The sequence below is a fragment of the Coffea eugenioides genome, chromosome 8 (assembly GCF_003713205.1).
Source record: "Coffea eugenioides isolate CCC68of chromosome 8, Ceug_1.0, whole genome shotgun sequence".
In the NCBI taxonomy this organism is placed as follows: Eukaryota; Viridiplantae; Streptophyta; class Magnoliopsida; order Gentianales; family Rubiaceae; genus Coffea; species Coffea eugenioides.
The window spans coordinates 46,452,366-46,470,960 of NC_040042.1; the positions used below are offsets into that span (position 1 = coordinate 46,452,366).

General features: G+C 37.2%; 2 protein-coding genes across 3 annotated transcripts; one reads left to right on the forward strand and one right to left on the reverse strand.

Moving 5' to 3' along the window:
* Positions 1–1,132: 1,132 nt before the first annotated feature.
* Positions 1,133–18,158, reverse strand: LOC113781255. The gene is made up of 6 exons (XM_027327161.1): positions 17,973–18,158; positions 16,934–17,728; positions 16,572–16,697; positions 4,669–4,827; positions 2,421–3,261; positions 1,133–1,732 (listed from the first exon to the last, which is right to left on the reverse strand). The coding sequence occupies exons 2-6, from the start codon at positions 17,703–17,705 to the stop codon at positions 1,543–1,545; spliced, it is 2,088 nt and encodes a 695-aa protein (XP_027182962.1). The 5' UTR covers positions 17,706–17,728; positions 17,973–18,158; the 3' UTR covers positions 1,133–1,542.
* Positions 5,156–6,855, forward strand: LOC113781257. 2 transcript variants are annotated; one of them, XM_027327162.1, is made up of 2 exons: positions 5,156–6,327; positions 6,657–6,855. In XM_027327162.1, exons 1-2 carry the CDS (start codon positions 5,265–5,267, stop codon positions 6,689–6,691), a joined length of 1,098 nt encoding a protein of 365 aa, XP_027182963.1. In that variant the 5' UTR covers positions 5,156–5,264; the 3' UTR covers positions 6,692–6,855. The 2 variants fall into 2 exon arrangements, with proteins under 2 accessions (XP_027182963.1, XP_027182964.1); XM_027327163.1 differs by having other exon boundaries at positions 5,156–6,303.
* Positions 18,159–18,595: the final 437 nt, after the last annotated feature.

The window sequence follows — 18,595 nt, forward strand, 5'->3', positions numbered from 1 at the left end:
ACTATGTAGTGTTCATAGTATTAGTAGAATAAATGTAGATATTAAGATAATTTTCAGTTACACATTTAAACGTGTAACAAAAATTGTTGTGACTTGTATATGTTATTGTGTTAACATTTACTTTTATCCTTTAATATTTGTATTGCACGGTGTAATTAATTGTCGCAAATAATTATAACGACCCTTGATCCCTTTCAAGAAAGTCAAAAAAGTACTTATAAATCATGCGTAAAAGCACTCTTGTTCGTCATCATCTTAGTTCAGTTGATAAAGATATCAATCATGCTGCAATTTATCCATTGCAATTGTAATAGGAAAAAAGAACATGTGATGTAGCTTAAGGAAGATCTGTTTGAATTATTTCCGTGGATGGCTTGTATAGTTAGAGTTTGAGGACTCGTAAACATTTTATTTGATCACGTGCTACTATTTTTACTTTTCCCTCTCGAGAGAAAATGATGATTTAGTGCTAATAACCAATATCGACTGAATGCTTCAACCAAGACAACCAAAAAAAAAAAAAAAAGATTCATTTAAGGACTCTCGAAAAGGAAAAGAAATATTAGTAACGTACAAGAAACATAGGATGGAACAACAACTTGAGTAGTGACAGTTATTGCTGCTCAATGCGGCAGATGATTCAATGTGCTTTGGGAATATAAAATTGATAAACTAATGCTAAATTTAGCATCAAATTGTCTGTATCTTCTTTGGAAGAAAAAGGCGATCTTGGAAGTAGATGAAACCAACATTTGGATCGGTTCCTTACTTCCTTTTGAGAAAATAAATTACTTAAATGCGAAATTCAGGGTTTAAAAAAAAAAGAGGAAGACCATTTGGTGTCTATTGTTCTGTCGGTCCATTTGACACAAATTAGAGGGAATGGATGCTTCTGAGTCCAATAGCCTGAAAACTCAGGCAGGCCCATTGGAGCCCATATTAATCTTGTCCTACCACGCGACAATGAAATAGATGCTTCTTCACATGAAGGAATTCGAATGGGGTTGGTTTCAGATTTCCTTAGGCCCTAGCTTACAAGACAGCATTTGAAGCCACGACGCAGAGCAGATATTACTGTGAATTTTGCTGACAAAAAAGAAGAGAGAGAGTTTCCAGACAATTTGTGTAAATTTTGATGCTGCATTGCATGGCCTAAATAACTCAACAATTTCTAGCTGCAGTTTGATCGTGTGCAACTATAAATACCACTTGACTAAATGTTGTATTCCAGAGAATAGAATACACATACTACTGTTTTTTAAGGGAAATATTCTAAAAACTATTACCTATTATAGGCTATTTCTATGACCAAACCAAGCAAAACTATTCAGAAGGCTGTCTGCATTCAGGGAGTCGCACTATACAAATTGAAGAATGCAAAGCCTCCAATCCATGCAAGTTTGTATGACAAAGAACTTCACCAGGTCCATCGTATTAGGCTGTAAGAAAAAAAAGACTATCAATGCTGAGGCACCCCTGCCTGTCATGTATATAACTTAGCCTGTATGCATCATCTATCTCAGTATCTTCTTAAAAATGAGCTTAGAACTTCGGATGGAAGAAAGGATCCTGCCCATTTTGATATAACTCAAACAGCTTCTCATAGTACTGAATCGCAAGATCTTTACACTTTGAAAGCACTTTTGGATCTTTTTGCTGAGCGTCTGAGACAGTTCTCTTTAACTTGAACTCTGGATCCCCATCAATTAAAAACTCAGCTAATTGAGTTACACTGAAAAATAAAAAAATAAAAAAAAATCACGAGCACGTCCTTCAGTCAAGGCAATCAAAAAACTTAAAAAACCAAGGTCTATTAAATGAACGAGTGTTTAAGCCCTCAAATAGGAGAGTGCATAGAATTTTCAATGCCTTTCACTATGACAATACTTAAAAGGACATCCGAAATGGAACAAATGTAGATAGTTCTCAGCAAGTAGCTGCATACCCTAACGCTTTTCTGCTACAGTGTATCATCTGATATTAAAAGAAACTTGATCCTATTTACATACAAAATGAAGCACGCAGTCCAAAACAGGCTGAGCAAAATACCACGCTGGTTCAAGATTAAATCCAGTTGAAATTAAAAGGTGGGCTTGGTCTTATTTTCTTCAATTTTCGTAAAGCTGCCGAAAAAAGAGATTCATGACAAATGCCAAAATTAGTATTAAAGGCTATAATTTGTTCCAAACATTTCAAAAGCAACAGCTTTCTTGATAATAATTTCTTTAGAGTCTCCTCCCCAAATAACCTTTCCCAGTATCTAAATAAGCAAAAAGCACAGCAACAGCACACAAGAAAACCTTGAATAACTGTTTGTTTCACAGTGATGACTAATTTTAAACATCATTGCATTTCATTGTCAGAGATTCAAATGAAACATATTGGAAAGTATGGATTGTCTGCATTCACATTGGTCATACCTCATTGCATCACAATAGGAAAAACCTGGATCTGCAAGAACTGATGATTTCATGGGGGATTTCTCTGCAGAATTTTTCTTCCGATAGAGAGCACAAACTGCATTCATGCAGAGTTCATCATCCTTCTCAAGATCTGAAAGCATGTCTGCTGCAAAATTCCATGTCTTCAGCCTGTATCCTTTAGCAATTGCAACCATTTTATCCACATAAGCTTCCAGACAAGATTCGCTCTCTGAATCACTAGAAGTACAATCACTCGAGTAATCATTATCATCAAAGAGTGATTTTTTCAGACCAATTTGGACACTGCCACCTCTCCTTACTTCTCCTAAGCGATTTTGAACAGAAGGCAAAAGAGGTTCAAGACCAGCGGATTTGCAGTCAAGCTTCACTGAGCTGTCACTACCAAGGGAACCATTTTCATCACGAAGCAACTGCCCATTTTCTTCTTTCTTCCTCTTAGCCACCATAAAGTTAGTGTCACTAGTCTCAATCATGCTTCTTTTTCTTTTTGGCATCTGATAAATATCACAATCTTCCATGGAATCAGTTCCATCCTCTTCCTCTGTTTTCATAAAGCATGCGCCTTTCCCAATATTAATGAAAGGCACCTTCTTTCCAGTTGAGTTGATGTCTGAAGCACAAGTAGTAAAGAAATGTGTAGACCCAGCAGGAAGATTTTCTTCATCACTATCACTAATTTCAATAACAATGGGAGATCCAGGTGCCTCACTAACTGGAATGCATGAAGCAGCTGCCTGATTGGAGCTATCAGTTTCAATCACCAATTGTTTTGGACCACCCATTTGATTATCACAACCATTATCTGTATTGGTTAAAGCTGCAACAGAAAACATACAGAGTTTAACAGGATACAAAAATTTCAAGGAGAAACATTACATGTAAGAATGCAAACTCAAATATGGCCAAAGGTTTTGAAAAGGCCAGAGTGTCACTTTTCTGCAGGCATCTGTTCATAGTCCTTAGATATTGCTGAAGAAAGCAGAGTTTTATGTTTCACTGGCCACATTTCAAATGCTTGGTGCTTTAGCTAGCATTCCTTGACATGAGGTAGCTTAGATTTTTTTTTCCCTCAGTATATTTGGATTGTTGGAACTATAACTTCACTTGGCATGTCATGTAAACTGATCCTGGGAAGTAAGTGTAACATGAATGCAGCTAATAAGTAAACAACACAATGACATGAATATAAAGAGGTTAAAAATGTAGCAAATTAACATCTTTCCAAATAGATCAACAGAATAAACATCTTCACAAGATAAAAAAGGGAAGAAGGATATGCAATATTATGTTTGTTTGTGTATAATTAAAAGTATGGAGGTTGCTAACAACAAACACTGTTATAAATTTCAAAATAATTAAAAATATGGTGGTTGCTTCCATTTAGCAAGTATTCTAAAGTTCAAAATAACAAAGGACTTACAACACACAAAAACTGTTATGATGTTCTCCATAATTAAAAATATGGAGGTGGCTTCCATTTAGCCAGTATAATAACGTATGACTGACCCAAAAAGTTACAAATATCAACAATGCAGCAACAAGCTGCTACTGCTTGGTAAAATTCATATGTTATGTCTGAAAGTAGTTCAAAAAGACCCTTATACCAAGTGATTCGACATGCCGCCCTTTTTTGTTTTTAACTTAGTATTCAACTTGAAGTCCTTAGGAAACAAGGCACCAATTCTACTATGATTAAGTCTATATCAGTTACAAAGCTAGAAGTGGCACGCCGTCCAAAACCCTCAAAGGGTACCATTTACCACTGTTAAAGCTTGTTTCAGAAGGTGCTAGTTTTCAGATCATATCTTCTTCAGTGCTTATTGACCTATCTTCTATGACACCAATATAATGAAATTATTCAACTGACCTGGTTAGATGCACGTAAAACTTCAATGCAGCCCGAACATTAGAAATCTACTTGAATCAAGGGAGATTATAAGTTTCAATATGGTATTGAATTATGTGCAAGATTCTGAAGAAGGGGTTACTTCACATAGCATCAAGTGGTTTTACATGCATTTGAGTGATATGCCTTACATGCACTCCTATCATAACAAAGAAAATCAACACTGGTGCTTAGATACTGTGAATACAAGCTCTTAAGCTCACAAACATCAATCTTAAGATCCAGGTTTGTAACTAAATTCCGTAAGAGAAATACTTCAAGCAAGTTGCTAGACTGTGACTACAAATATAGCTAAAAGAACCAAATAAATTAGAATACCTGCTGCCAACAAAGTTTTATTTTCTTTTTCTGGGTGAATACCATCTGTTCCAACTTCAGGAGCATCACAAGCAGTTTGTACATCAGTAGAACAGAGAACCACATCATGTCCATTCATTGTCCTCGCATTACTTTGCAACAACTCCTTGCCATTGAGATCTGTATCCAAATATGAGGTTATACCAGACTCAAACAGGTAAAGAAAAATAAGTAATGTTGAAGATATGTGATCTGATATTATGGAAAGATTTGATAATATAAATATTAGGAAAGATTTGATTATAGTATCATATATTAATTAGGTATCATATGATTATAGTATCATATATTAATTAGGTAATAGTATGATTATAGTATCCACTTGTGTATATATATATTTGTATATTGTGTAGTCCAAAGTGATATAGAAGAAAAGTATTTTTTCTCTCCATTTTTCTTAGTTTACATGGTATCAGAGCCCGTCTAGGGTTTTGGGAAAAATACCACCTTTGCTTCTTGTCAATTCCAGCCTTAATTGCTGGTTCCTTTCTTATTCTCTCCAGCCTTCATTGCTGTTCCTGTTACTATACATTTTTTTCCCCCCCTCCTATTCAATCATGGCGGATGCTACATCCTCAACGCGGCAATTGTCTTCAACTATGGAAGAAGAACAAAGTACACGGAACACAACAGAGCTTCAAAACATCCAGGCAGCATATAGACTAAATGGAAAAAATTATTTGAAGTGGTCTCAATTGGTTCGAACATTCCTGAAAGGAAAAGGAAAGTTGAGTCATCTATTGGAAATAGCACCGGATAGTGAAACGGCGGGGTTTGAAGCATGGGAACAAGAGGATTCAATGATCATGTCTTGGTTATGGAATTCCATGATTCCTGAAATCAGCGATACATGTATGTTTCTTCCTACAGCAAAGGCAATTTGGGATGCCCTTCATCAGACATATTCCAAGGTTAATGATGCAGCTCTTATCTATGACATCAAGACAAAGACAACTGGAGCAAAACAAGGGACAAAAACAGTGACGGAGTATGCCAATTTTCTGCAAAACCAGTGGCAGGAACTGGATTATTACAGGGCACTTGATTTGAACTGTAGCAAATGTGCAGTGTTTATCAAGAAGTTCATAGAAAGGGATCGAGTTTATGATTTTTTGGCTGGCCTAAACTCTGAATTCGATCTTGTACGAATTCAAATTCTGGGCAGGCCAGAGTTTCCTTCTTTAACAGAAGCAATATCCCAAGTACGTGGAGAAGAAAGTCGCAGGGGTATTATGTTAGAGCTACCTTCAATAGAAAATTCAGCCCTTTTAAGTTCCAAATCTCAGCGGTTGGTACTGAACAAGGTTGCTGCGGACAAGACCAATCAAACAAGTGGGCAAAAGAATCGCGAGGAGTTGTGGTGCACATACTGCAAGAAACCACAACACACCATAGATCAATGCTGGAAACTACATGGGAAACCACCCACTCGTGAATGGGGACAAAAAGGTGGCCAGCAAAGGCAGGCTCATATGTCGGTTCAAGATCCAACTCAAGTGATTGGAGGGTTTAGTATGGAGGAAATTGAGAAGCTTAAAAGTATGTTAGAGACAGTTGACAAACCAGCAACTAACAATTCTCAATCAAGGAATCCGGGTATGTGTTCATTGACACTTTCAGGTAAGGCTCTAGTCTCTTTTGCATTTAGTGTTTTAGGCAATGAGCTTAGGAATGTCTGGATTCTTGACTCTGGTGCTACGGACCATATGACTCATATTTCAAATAAATTCAAAACCTATAATCCCTGTCCTAGCAATAGAAAGATTGTTGTTGCAGATGGTACTACAACCACTGTGGCAGGTATCGGAGATGTCCAAGTTACTCCAAATTTGATTCTTAAAAATGTTCTTCATGTTCCTCGATTATCTACAAATTTGGTTTCTGTAAAAAAACTTGCCAAGGATCTAGCTGGCTCTGTTATATTTGATGAATCCTATTGTGACTTTCAGGACCGGGGCTCGGGGAAGAGGATTGGACTAGCTAAGGAGCATGATGGACTCTATTACTTGGATACATCAAGTCAACCAGAATTTAGTAAATCTGCCCTGTCCACATTGTCTTCACCCTCCAATAAAGATGTCATCTGGTTACATCATAGACGTCTAGGTCATGTGTCTTTTTCTGCATTAAAAATAATGTTTCCTTCCTTGTTCAGGGGATTTGATGTTCAGTCTTTTCATTGTGATATTTGCGAGTATGCTAAACACACTCGTGTCCCATTTCCTATAAGTAATAAACGATCGTCTTCTCCTTTCTTTTTAATCCATAGTGATATTTGGGGGCCATCAACTATTCCAAACATCTCAGGGTCTAAGTGGTTTGTCACATTTATCGATGACTGCACAAGAGTCTCTTGGATCTATTTACTCAAAAATAAGTCTGATTTGAGTTATATTTTCCCTGTTTTTCATGCAATGATTCAAAATCAATTTGGCACCAAGATAAAACACTTTCGTTCAGATAATGCTCGTGATTATTTCAATCAAACCTTGAGTCAGTTTTTCCAAAAAGAAGGAATCATACATGAATCATCCTGTATTGCCACTCCACAACAAAATGGAGTGGCAGAACGGAAAAACCGACATCTTCTTGAGTGCACTAGAGCCTTACTGTTTGAACAAAGTGTGCCAAAAGCATATTGGGGAGAAGCTGTACTCACATCAGCTTATGTCATAAATAGAATTCCTTCCAAGGTCTTGGGGTTTCAAAGTCCACTAGAGAACCTATCCAAATTTTACCCCGATATTCGATCTTCCTTTAATCTCACTCCTCGAGTTTTTGGATGTACTTCCTTTGTTCATGTCCATAGTCATAACCGTGGGAAGTTAGATCCTTGTGCTCTTAAGTGTGTCTTCGTGGGGTACTCATCTACTCAAAAGGGTTACAAATGTTATCATCCACCTACTAGAAAACTCTATGTCTCGGCAGATGTTACATTTGTTGAAAATAAGCCCTATTTCATCACTCCTTATCTTCAGGGGGAGTTAGATACACTTGAAGATAAGGAGTTAAAATTTCCCTCCTTAGAGTTGACCACATCTGAGTCATCCAAATCTGAATTCCAAGAGTCAATTCTTCAATCTGATGTGGTAGAAGAAAAAAAGGAAGACCGTAAAATCTATGACTGGTTCCGGTTTGACCAAGTGTATACAAGGAAAGGAGATCCCATCGTGGTTACAAGGCAAGAACAATCCTCTAAACCAAGCTCCGGGAATGAGGTAACAATGAGTGAATCAAATCTGAATTCTACACCACCGACCGACCATTCTTCCAGCTCTAAATCACCTTGTCCTGAGCCTCTTAGCCCTGACCAGGACCTACATCTACCTATTGCTGTAAGGAAAAAACCCCGAGAATGCACCAAAAGACCCCTATATCCATTGTCTCACTTTGTGTCTTTTGAGAAGTTTTCCCCGAGCCATCAAAGCTTCCTTTCCACCTTAAATACAGTCTCTATTCCTAGCTCATTGTCTGAAGCATTATCAAAGAAAGAATGGAGACTTGCTATGGAAGTAGAAATGGATGCATTAGAGAAGAATGGGACCTGGGAATTAGTTGATTTACCAAAGAACAAGAAAGTAGTGGGCTGTAAATGGGTGTATGCAGTAAAGTTTAAAGCAGATGGGTCCCTAGAACGCTACAAGGCAAGGTTAGTCGCGAAAGGATACACACAGACATATGGAGTAGATTATCGGGAAACATTTGCTCCAGTAGCAAAGATGAATACAGTGAGAATTCTGCTATCCTTGGCTGTTAATTTTGATTGGGAATTACAGCAATACGATGTGAAGAATGCTTTTCTTCATGGAGAGTTAGAAGAGGAGATTTATATGAGCATTCCACCGGGATTCAGTGGGGTTGACAAGAACAAGGTTTGTCGGTTAAAAAAGGCATTATATGGGCTGAAACAATCCCCACGTGCTTGGTTTGGACGATTTGCCAAGGTAATGATAGCTAATGGTTACAAGCAAAGTCAAGGAGATCATACCTTGTTCATCAAGCATTCAGCCTTGGGGGGAGTTACTGTTTTGATTGTATACGTAGATGACATCATAGTGACAGGAAACGATGAAGTAGAGAAGAAAACTTTGAAGTGGTGCCTAGCCAAGGAATTTGAAATAAAGGATTTAGGAAAATTGAAGTATTTTCTGGGAATTGAAGTGGCTCGATCAAGGCAGGGAATTTTTATTTCTCAACAGAAGTATGTTATGGACCTGCTCAAGGAAACAGGCATGACAGCGAGCAACCCAGTTGGAACTCCCATTGAGCAGAATCACAAATTGAGGCTCATGGAGATACAGCAGTGGACAGAGAGATGTACCAAAGGCTTGTTGGGAAACTCATTTATCTCGCACATACTAGGCCAGATATAGCTTACTCACTCAGTGTTATTAGTCAGTTTATGCATGATCCTAGAGCAGTTCATCTACAAGCAGTTTATCGAGTGCTTCATTACTTAAAGGCACATCCAGGGAAGGGAATTTTATTCAAAAAGGGTCCTGAAATTGATCTGGCAGTTTACACAGATGCAGACTTTGCAGGGTCTCCAGTTGACAGGCGATCAACTTCAGGATATTGTACATTTCTTGGAGGAAACTTAATATCCTGGAGAAGCAAGAAACAAAGTGTGGTAGCAAGGTCAAGTGCTGAAGCAGAGTTCAGGGCTATGGCAGCAGGGGTATGTGAATTATTGTGGGTTAAAATTATCCTAGAAGACTTGAGGATTCAATGGAGCAAACCGATGAAGCTATATTGTGATAACAAATCTGCTATAAGTATAGCTCACAACCCAGTGCAACATGATCGGACGAAGCACATAGAGATAGACAGGCACTTTATTAAAGAGAAGCTAGAAAGTGGACTGATTTGTACTCCATATGTTCCGACAGGACTTCAACTTGCAGATGTGATGACAAAGGGACTGTGTAGCAACATGTTTCATGAAAGTGTTGCCAAGCTGGGAATGGAAGATCTATATTCACTAGCTTTGGGGGGAGTGTTGAAGATATGTGATCTGATATTATGGAAAGATTTGATAATATAAATATTAGGAAATATTTGATTATAGTATCATATATTAATTAGGTATCATATGATTATAGTATCATATATTAATTAGGTAATAGTATGATTATAGTATCCACTTGTGTATATATATATTTGTATATTGTGTAGTCCAAAGTGATATAGAAGAAAAGTATTTTTTCTCTCCATTTTTCTTAGTTTACAAGTAACACTCCTACAGTTTTCCTAGTAAAGTAATTTTCATTCTTGGAACATTTAATTGTTAATTAACCTTATGAAATGCAAACATATAAGGGGGACCAATGATCTCAAAGAGCTCTTGAAACATGTCATACATATCCATGAATAAAATTTCTTTTGAAGGTCTCACTTCACAAGCATTAGTGCACATGAGGAGGAGCAGTAGTTTATTAACAGCATGCTACAGGATCCCAGAGGAATCCGTCACCTTTCTGACAGACACTGGTAAAGGATCACTCAACTTAAAAAATATGACGTAAGAATGAGAATGGATGATATGCTGAATGCAGAAGATGGTAAAAGAAAATAAAAGTGAATTGAAGAAGAACTTCCGTTATCTCTTGTTAGATCTTGCGGTATAAATATCAAGATTCTTTCGCCTTTAGAACTTTCACTAAGAAACTATTAAGTGCTTCTAGAATTCAACTTACAAAATTCAAATGGTCAAAGATGTTAACAATTGTAGCAGGATGGAGGAAAAGTAATAGGTTTCAAATTGTAGAAATAGAAACAAAACTTAATCTACAAAAATGAGAAAAGGTATCTAGTTATCTGGTTGCATATGAGAGAAGATGACATTAGCTCTGCTAAGCATACAATATGTACAAACAAGTCCTTTGAAACAAAACCTTTGTATTTTCTGAAATTTCTAAGAGTGCCAAAGATGTTGCTAGGTTTACATTTTATCAGTTACATCTTACGCTATGGTTGATCCTGAGCTTAAGCTACCAATGAAAGAGCAATTACAAAATAATAAGACAAAAACCAGCACCAACAGCAGAGAGTTTAATACAGAGACACATACGCTCAGAGAAGATTTGAGTATGCAGGATAAAAAGTGAACCTCATTTAGCATGTGATGCATCATGCATGTAGCAAAATATGAAAGCCACATGTTTGACCTTGATGGACAATGCACAAGTATGAGCACAACATTAAATCGTCACTATCATACTTAGAAGATACACAAAATTTGGACGTGGGAACAGTTGAAATTTGATCTTTTGTTTGTTCCTAGCAACAGAAAATGTTTGACAACAGTAAAATATCATAATTGTCAATCATTATTTGAATTAGCTAACCATAAACACCTCCATTATTCATCAACTGTGAATCCAGGGTAACCTAAAACCCCATCATGTTCTTTGAAAAGAATTGCATGGTTTACTTTTTCATGGGGAATTGCAAACATGTAAATACTAGCATCCACATAAGACACACTAAAGACTCAATATTGTCACCAAAACAATAGACACTAGTCTCCATGGATGTATGTGAGATTTCAGCATTATACAACTCTGTTATGAAACATTTACAAAATTAACGTAATTTTGACTGACATACTGCACCACAATGATGTACATGGCAATATATACAAACCACAGACACATAAGGCATAGACAACATTTTCACATCAATTTATGTCATCAATGATGACATCTAAGAGGAAAAAGAAATGTAAACTAGGTCAAAGGATAAATAACTTAGAAGTTATGGATAGAGGCTTCTTTTAGATGAAATAGAAAACCAACATTCATCAAAGAGGAAACATATCATGGTGACGTCCTCAAGGACACCAAAGTAACTAACTATATTTGCACTTCCATCATTTGCATATCAGTCAACAATGTTCGGTAAAACACCACCCTCAAAGCTGTGAAAAGAGTGAGAGAAACGCATTCAAGACTTCCACATTTGCAACCAACTAAAAACCAGCTTGGATACACTAAATAGTAATCCCTTGTAAACAAAACCATGATAAAGAATTGGGGTCTTTCTTTTTCTTTTTTTTCCCTCCTGTCAACATTGTGGTTTGAAAAGAGCTTCAATGACAAATTCAACTTCACAAAAGAATAATAAAAACAAAAATTAATAGCCCAGAGTATACAAAAAGACCATAAAGTGACGGGATCATGTGACATTTTATCCAAAGTGTAAAGGCTACTAGATGAGGTTTAGATTCTGATCTGATTAAGAAGTTAACAAATATAAAAAAATAATTTTCCTGAATTAAATCTGAAAAGTCACTAAAAGGATTTAGATTATTCTAGATGATCAATAAGTTCCATAACCAGCCAGCTTGCTCGATTTTTTCTTGTAATGCTAAAATTTTAAAGTCAGATCCTTAATCATAGCATCAAAGCTTTAGGTTCTGAATGAAATGATATAACATTTGCAACTTTGACTGCTACAAATTTGTATCCCTGTGAATGTACAAAGATTAAAAAACATTTCTTTTTGATCTTTATAAATCAAAAACCTAATAGGGTCCTTAGATCACATGGTATGTTACTATAAAATTTGGGATAGCATTTTATCACAATTACTGTCTCAAACAGATCACGATCTAACGGTGCTAAAGGTGGAAAAAAATTACATGTCCTACATTAGTTCCATTTAGCATATACTTCCCAAACTGTGACTTACAAATAGGGACATTTTACTTCTAGAGCATCAGTGCAGAGCACCAGAAGCTCCATGGTGTTTGGAATGCACTACACTGATTTCACAAACCACATTTCTAAATTTCTTTCCTGGCCTCTGTACCAGATGGACTAAATCAACTTCCCAAATTGGCAAAGGTGGTTTTGACTAATTTAGAAGTTTATTTTCTCAAGTCACATGCCATATTTTTTTCCCCTCCATTTGAGGAACGCATTCTACATTAATATATATAGTGATATTCTTGATAAATCCCATGCCACAGCATGAATAGGCAAACTAGGGATATTTCCTTTAAAGCAACTTCTAATGAAGCAATATTTGTAGATCTGATATTCTGATACCTACTGATCTCACACACCTTCAAACGTCTCAAGCTGAGAATTCTCTCCAAGCTTCTAACACCATGATTTACATTATACTGTACCAATTATATCCTCATTCGTACTATGTTGTACATTGGACGCCAATGTAATCTTCAATGAACAAATTGCTGCAATTGCACCAGACCTACCAACTTCTTGAGGAGATCCTCTGGTTGTTAATTATGTTGTCATAACATGATATACATATAAAAATAGTACCACAATCTTCAATTGGAGGAATCTGCTCTTTGGTTAGCTCAATGGAAGTCCTAGTTCCCTCTGTTGCTTGCAATAGAAGGTGAAAATGGCTAAGAAATTGTCCTAAAGGTGGCAATTGGATAATGTTTGATTTTTCATACATGAGCATGCTCTTAGCGTTGATTGGTGCAATACACAAATGAAGACCCTCACATAGATCAGGCATAGTCAGTGTCATTAACGATTAAGCAATAAAAAGCACTTTCAGAGTTGTTCTCTTAGCAAATATCCGGTTAGTCTTTCGTGTCAGCTATAGTCCAAGAAATAGTATTTCCCTATTTCTAGCAAGAAGAAGCAGGGATTAAGGAAGAGAACAGACTACTAGACATTCCTATAAACAGCTCAAAGGAAAAAGGAACAAGATGAAACGAGTACAAGAAGCAATCAAGGAAAAGATATTGGTAATCTTAATGGCGCTAAACAAGAAGCTGTGAGTTCTCCATGTTCATCTCTTAATTTGACCGCAAAAAATGCTTTTAGAGGTCTTTGGCTCTTTGCTCTTTATCTTCCTAAGCTAAGTTATATGGGCGTCAAACAAATCAATCCAAGCCTAAGATTTCAAAAAATATTCTTTAGACTAATGGCCAATCCTGTCTAGGAAAGTTAAGAAGACCTTCTTGTTTACCCCAAGGATGGAAGGGAGCATATAACCAAAATAGTTCCTTGGGTACAATTGAAAAGAAAAAAGAGCATTAAAAATTCTTGATAAACTCAAGTCCTACCAAAACCAGGGTGTTCTAATGCCATCCTTAAGATATCATCTACTCAACCTATAACACCAGAGGGGTCCATAAATTTTGGAGGCCCAAGGTACTATAGCTACCTCATTTACAGCAGTTATCAAATAGAAAGTTGATGGCATTAAAGTGAAGCTTGTGATTATACTAAAACAAAGGCATTAACCAAAATCTGCCTTCTATAACAGAAAAGAAGAGTAAGTTAAGAGGAGGATCAACCAAGAATTTGTATCACGCATGAGTCTTGATATTGATTTTACGTAATCAATCGAGAAAGGGATGTCTAAGGTGATCAAATAGAGTTTAAAAGAAAGCAAAGGCAGAGAGGGTAAGAAAATAAATGATCTATCACACAAAAGAATATCAAAGAAGTGTGAAAAGATGCTAGGAAGAAGAAAGGAAACTTGGTAAAGAGAAAAAGAAGAAGAAGAAGCATTTCGGAGAGAGCAGAGGTTTTAGTAGTTTGCTGAGCATGAGAAACCTTCTCATGCCACTATTAACATGTTAGACACTCACAGGAACCCCTCTAACGAGTATTGACAACCTGGAGGTGGACCAAGGAGCTAATCCATTCAGAACTCAATTGATCTGATTCCCAGACATATTGCACCTCTGGTCAAGGCTGCCATTCTGTCCTAAGACAACACAAAGAAGATTCAGAACTTCTCGCTAGTTGATGGGATTTGATATCAGGAAGGGGCTTGCACATTGTACACCAACATCAAGTTACTGTAACCCTCAAGGAAGAGACAAAGGTCCAATATTCTTTTACTCCTTTCAGAAAGTCTCTGTGTTACACCAGTATGTGATTATGTACTAAATAAAATATTAATGGGGCATTAAGTTAAATGGCACAAAGCTAAATGCTACTGCAAGATAAACTAAAACTTAGAATGCATCCCCTCGAATGGGCCATTAATTGGTTTCAAAAGGTTTCTGTAGGTGTTCCTTGCTTCTCCTCAAAGATTTAGCACATGAAGGTGAAACTAATTGCCCCATCATAGATGGATATAACTAGCAAAAGCTAAAAGCAACATATTCTTAACCAAAAAGTCATGACAACTCACGATCATCATCACAGCACAATATCCTTTTAATCCAAGATATAAATTAAAAAAGAAAATGCAAAAACACAAACTAACAATATAAAGAACTATCCTTCTGAAATTTAATGCCAACAAAAAGAATTTTGATGTACTAAGGCATTAAGAGCCCATCAATGCCAAATTCAGATGCAACCCCCCTATGCAGCTTTATCTTCCTCCATCTGGACAAACAAAACAGCAGGCTACAAGATTTTCCCTCTGACAACTTCATATAGTGACTTCCCATCACTGGTATTCCACGGCACAACATGATTACCCTTCAGCTATCAGCCAATAATCTTTTCTACACTAGAAAATAATCCAGAAAACTAAAAAATATAAGTGATGAAATGGGAAAAAAGGAACCTTATAGCAAAGTATCAATTACACTTAACACAAATACATGTACCTGATATTCATAAACTTCAAGGTATCCGAGGGAGAGAAAAATAATATAAGCTTCTGGTATTTAGTATTTGTTCAACTTCAGAATATCCCCTGTTCGGGAAACAAGATTTCATAGTTGCTGTACCAAGGCACTATTAAATCCTTATCTTATTCTGAGTAACTTTAGAGCTGTAAGATTTATTGGTATTGAACCCATAGGTGGTTGTATCATGTGTGGATTAATGCCACTTTACATCCCCTTAGGTGGTGTACAACGGTAGATGGGGAAGAAGGCAGGCACAGGGGATGGAGATGAAGAGAGAGGGGCTTTGGTAATCCATCCAACCCTAGGAATGGGTATCAGAGGGGGTTCATACAAAAATGCCTGTTTAAGTTTTGAGAAGGCTATGTGTATGTATATTCATACTCATGCATGCACAGCATAAGTCAGTGGCTAAACATTCAAGAGGTCCAGTAACAATGAGATAAGTGAAGCAACACCAATCACAATCAATGGGATGACAGTAACACTATCTCTAAACAGGCTAAGACTGCATCTATCTCAAGGAACCTCTGTATGAATTCTGTTTTGACACTAGCTATCTGAATGATAGATGACCCCCAAAAGCAAGTTCAACCGATTGGATTATAGGTCTGCCACCGATAAAAAAGAATAGAGTCCCGCCTAAACGGCAATGGCTATTAAGGTTCTCCACACACCCCCATCCCCCCCCCCCCAAACAAAAAAAAAAGGAAAAATAAAAAATAAAACCATTAACAGGCTATAACTATGACAATGGTCGTATGAAGGAGCTGCCTTGGTTAGGTATTAAGGTTCTCCACACACCCCCAACCCTCTCCCCCAAAAAGAAAAAATAAAAAATAAAACCATTAACTGGCTATAACTATGACAGGGATCGTATGAAGTAGCTGCCTTGGTTAGGTATCAATCAACACAGACCAATAAGCAAATGTTATTCGTCAAACCAAGCTGTCCAGTCCTTGACAACTGCTTTAAATTTATGACCCCAGAGTCCCTCCAGAAATGCAGCTAACACTCTTTAAGAAAATCCACCATTCACAGACAAAGGACAGCTTTCGTGCATTTCAATGTGGCACCTACTTTTTGCCAATAGAATACTGCTGATTGACTGGTCAACACTCAAAAGCTGGAAAAGTTCAAGCTTAAACATGGTTTAGTTGTGCAAATAACTTTCTGTGGCCATATTCTTAAACTTGGAATGATCATACGAAATTACATGCTTTGGTTTTTTAATTAAATCACACTAAAGACATTGTTGACAGAGATGTATATGACAAGATACCTGTGTCTGGAGATCCATTACTCTCCTCCTTTTTGTCAGAAGCAACATTTTCAACTTCAGCACAATCAAAAGTTAATTGTGCACCAGAAGAAGCCTCAGCATTGTCATGGTCACTTGCTGCAGTCTCTGCAGTTTGCGCAGGCCCGAAGTAAAAACCTATATCATTCATTAACCAAGCTAGTGCAAAAATACACCACCTGTAAACATATGATGTCCAGAGTGTACTTTATTCGGTCATCTTAAAATCTAGTTTTTTCACACAGCTAAGATTTTAAATTCATCTCGATTATCCCAGACCGCCCAAAACATTGATAAGAACAATATGCAATTTAAATGCTTTAAGAGCACGCATTCAGCTTTACCTTCCTTCGGCAAGTCAGGGAATTGAGTACCACTTATGATGCGAGCAAACTGTAGCTGACTATTCAGAAAAGAGTCCATGGTCTGGCGATTCTCAAAATTAACGCCTAATTCCTTGTGCAAATTCTCGAGATGAAATTCTCCATTTTCACTGCCCACGTGATTGACAGCTCCATTCTGAAAATTTCCGTTCTGCAAATTTCTGTTCTGCAAATCTCCGTTCTTCAAATTTCCGTTCCGCAAATTCTCTATATTCATGCCCCTGTTATGACCGTCATAAACAAGAAGGCCCACCCCATTTGCTGAAACCTGGACTTGCGTCCTTTCTTGAGCAAGAAGAGCACCGCTCCTTATGATCGCGACAGGAACTCTCAATAACCGAGCAACAGCCTCCTCCAAGTTGGATACTCTACTAGTCAAGCCCATCAGCTGAGCATCACGCAGCGTAACCATGTCCTCAGCTACGCTTTTCTCAATTTCTAGGCTAACCAGCTGCTGTCTCAACTCCTGACATTCAATCCTGCGTTTCTTCAGTTTCTCCTCAAGCTCCAAATTCTGAGCCTCCAGCGATTGACACTTTTTCTTCATCTCCTCATAGTCCCTCTTCAGATTTCTCAACTCCATCTCCATCTTCTCCTCTCGACCTACCAGCAACCTCTCCACCTCATGAAAATCCTCTTGGCGAAAAGACGACCGCACAAACGCCATCAGCTCAGGCACTGATGACTCCTCGGAGATTTCAGGAAACACCGACTTCGAGTCTGGAGAACTCATTCTTTTTATTTCTGTTTTATTTTCTTTTTAAAAAAAGAAAACAAAACCCATAATCAGACAAACAAAAATTTTTTTTTTTTTTAAAAAACACGACATCAAGATAACAGCTTTTTCTGATTTTTCTTCAACTACAAAGTGGAAAGATCAAACTTTTATCCCCAAGACCAACTAAATAGCGGTTTAATCGACGTCAACTTGAAAACCCTCCTCGCGAAACTAAAGAGAGATTTAAGTACAAAGATGTATCAAAGAAAAAAAGAAACCCACATGAGGAGAAAATGAAGGAGCCGAACAAGCCAGGTTTCTGAGGCAGGTAAAACGACGACGTCGAAAGGGGTTGATTGAAAGATGAAGAACTTTTTTGCAAAATGGGTAAAATATGCTCTCTCTCTCTTTTTTTTTCCCTGCTTGTAAGAGCGTGAAAGAAACCGGAACGTTTTTGGGAGGAAAAGCAGAGCAGTGTGGAGAGCGAATATGAGACAAGTGCAGAAAGAAGGAGTGTTTCTTTTTTTGGTGGCAGAGGAGACGGGGAGGGAGATAATGCAACGACACCACGTGGATAGCTGGGTCCGACTGGTGGGAAATGTAACGGCTGTTGAGTGGAATTCTGATGCACTTTGGGAGGGAAATTTGTCAGATTGGAATTAATCTGATTCGCTAATGATACAGATGGATTCATAATTTTCTCTTTTTTGTTTGAAAGGAGTTGAATTATTAATTCTCATTAGTGAAAATCGTTTAAAATATCCCTCATATTTTAAATAATGACTTTTTCATTCATCACTTTCAAAATTATAATTTTACTTTTCTTACAAATTCACATTAATTAAATTTGTGCTTATCTAGATTTTCAACTTTTTTTTTTGTCGGAATTTAGAATGTGCCTTATA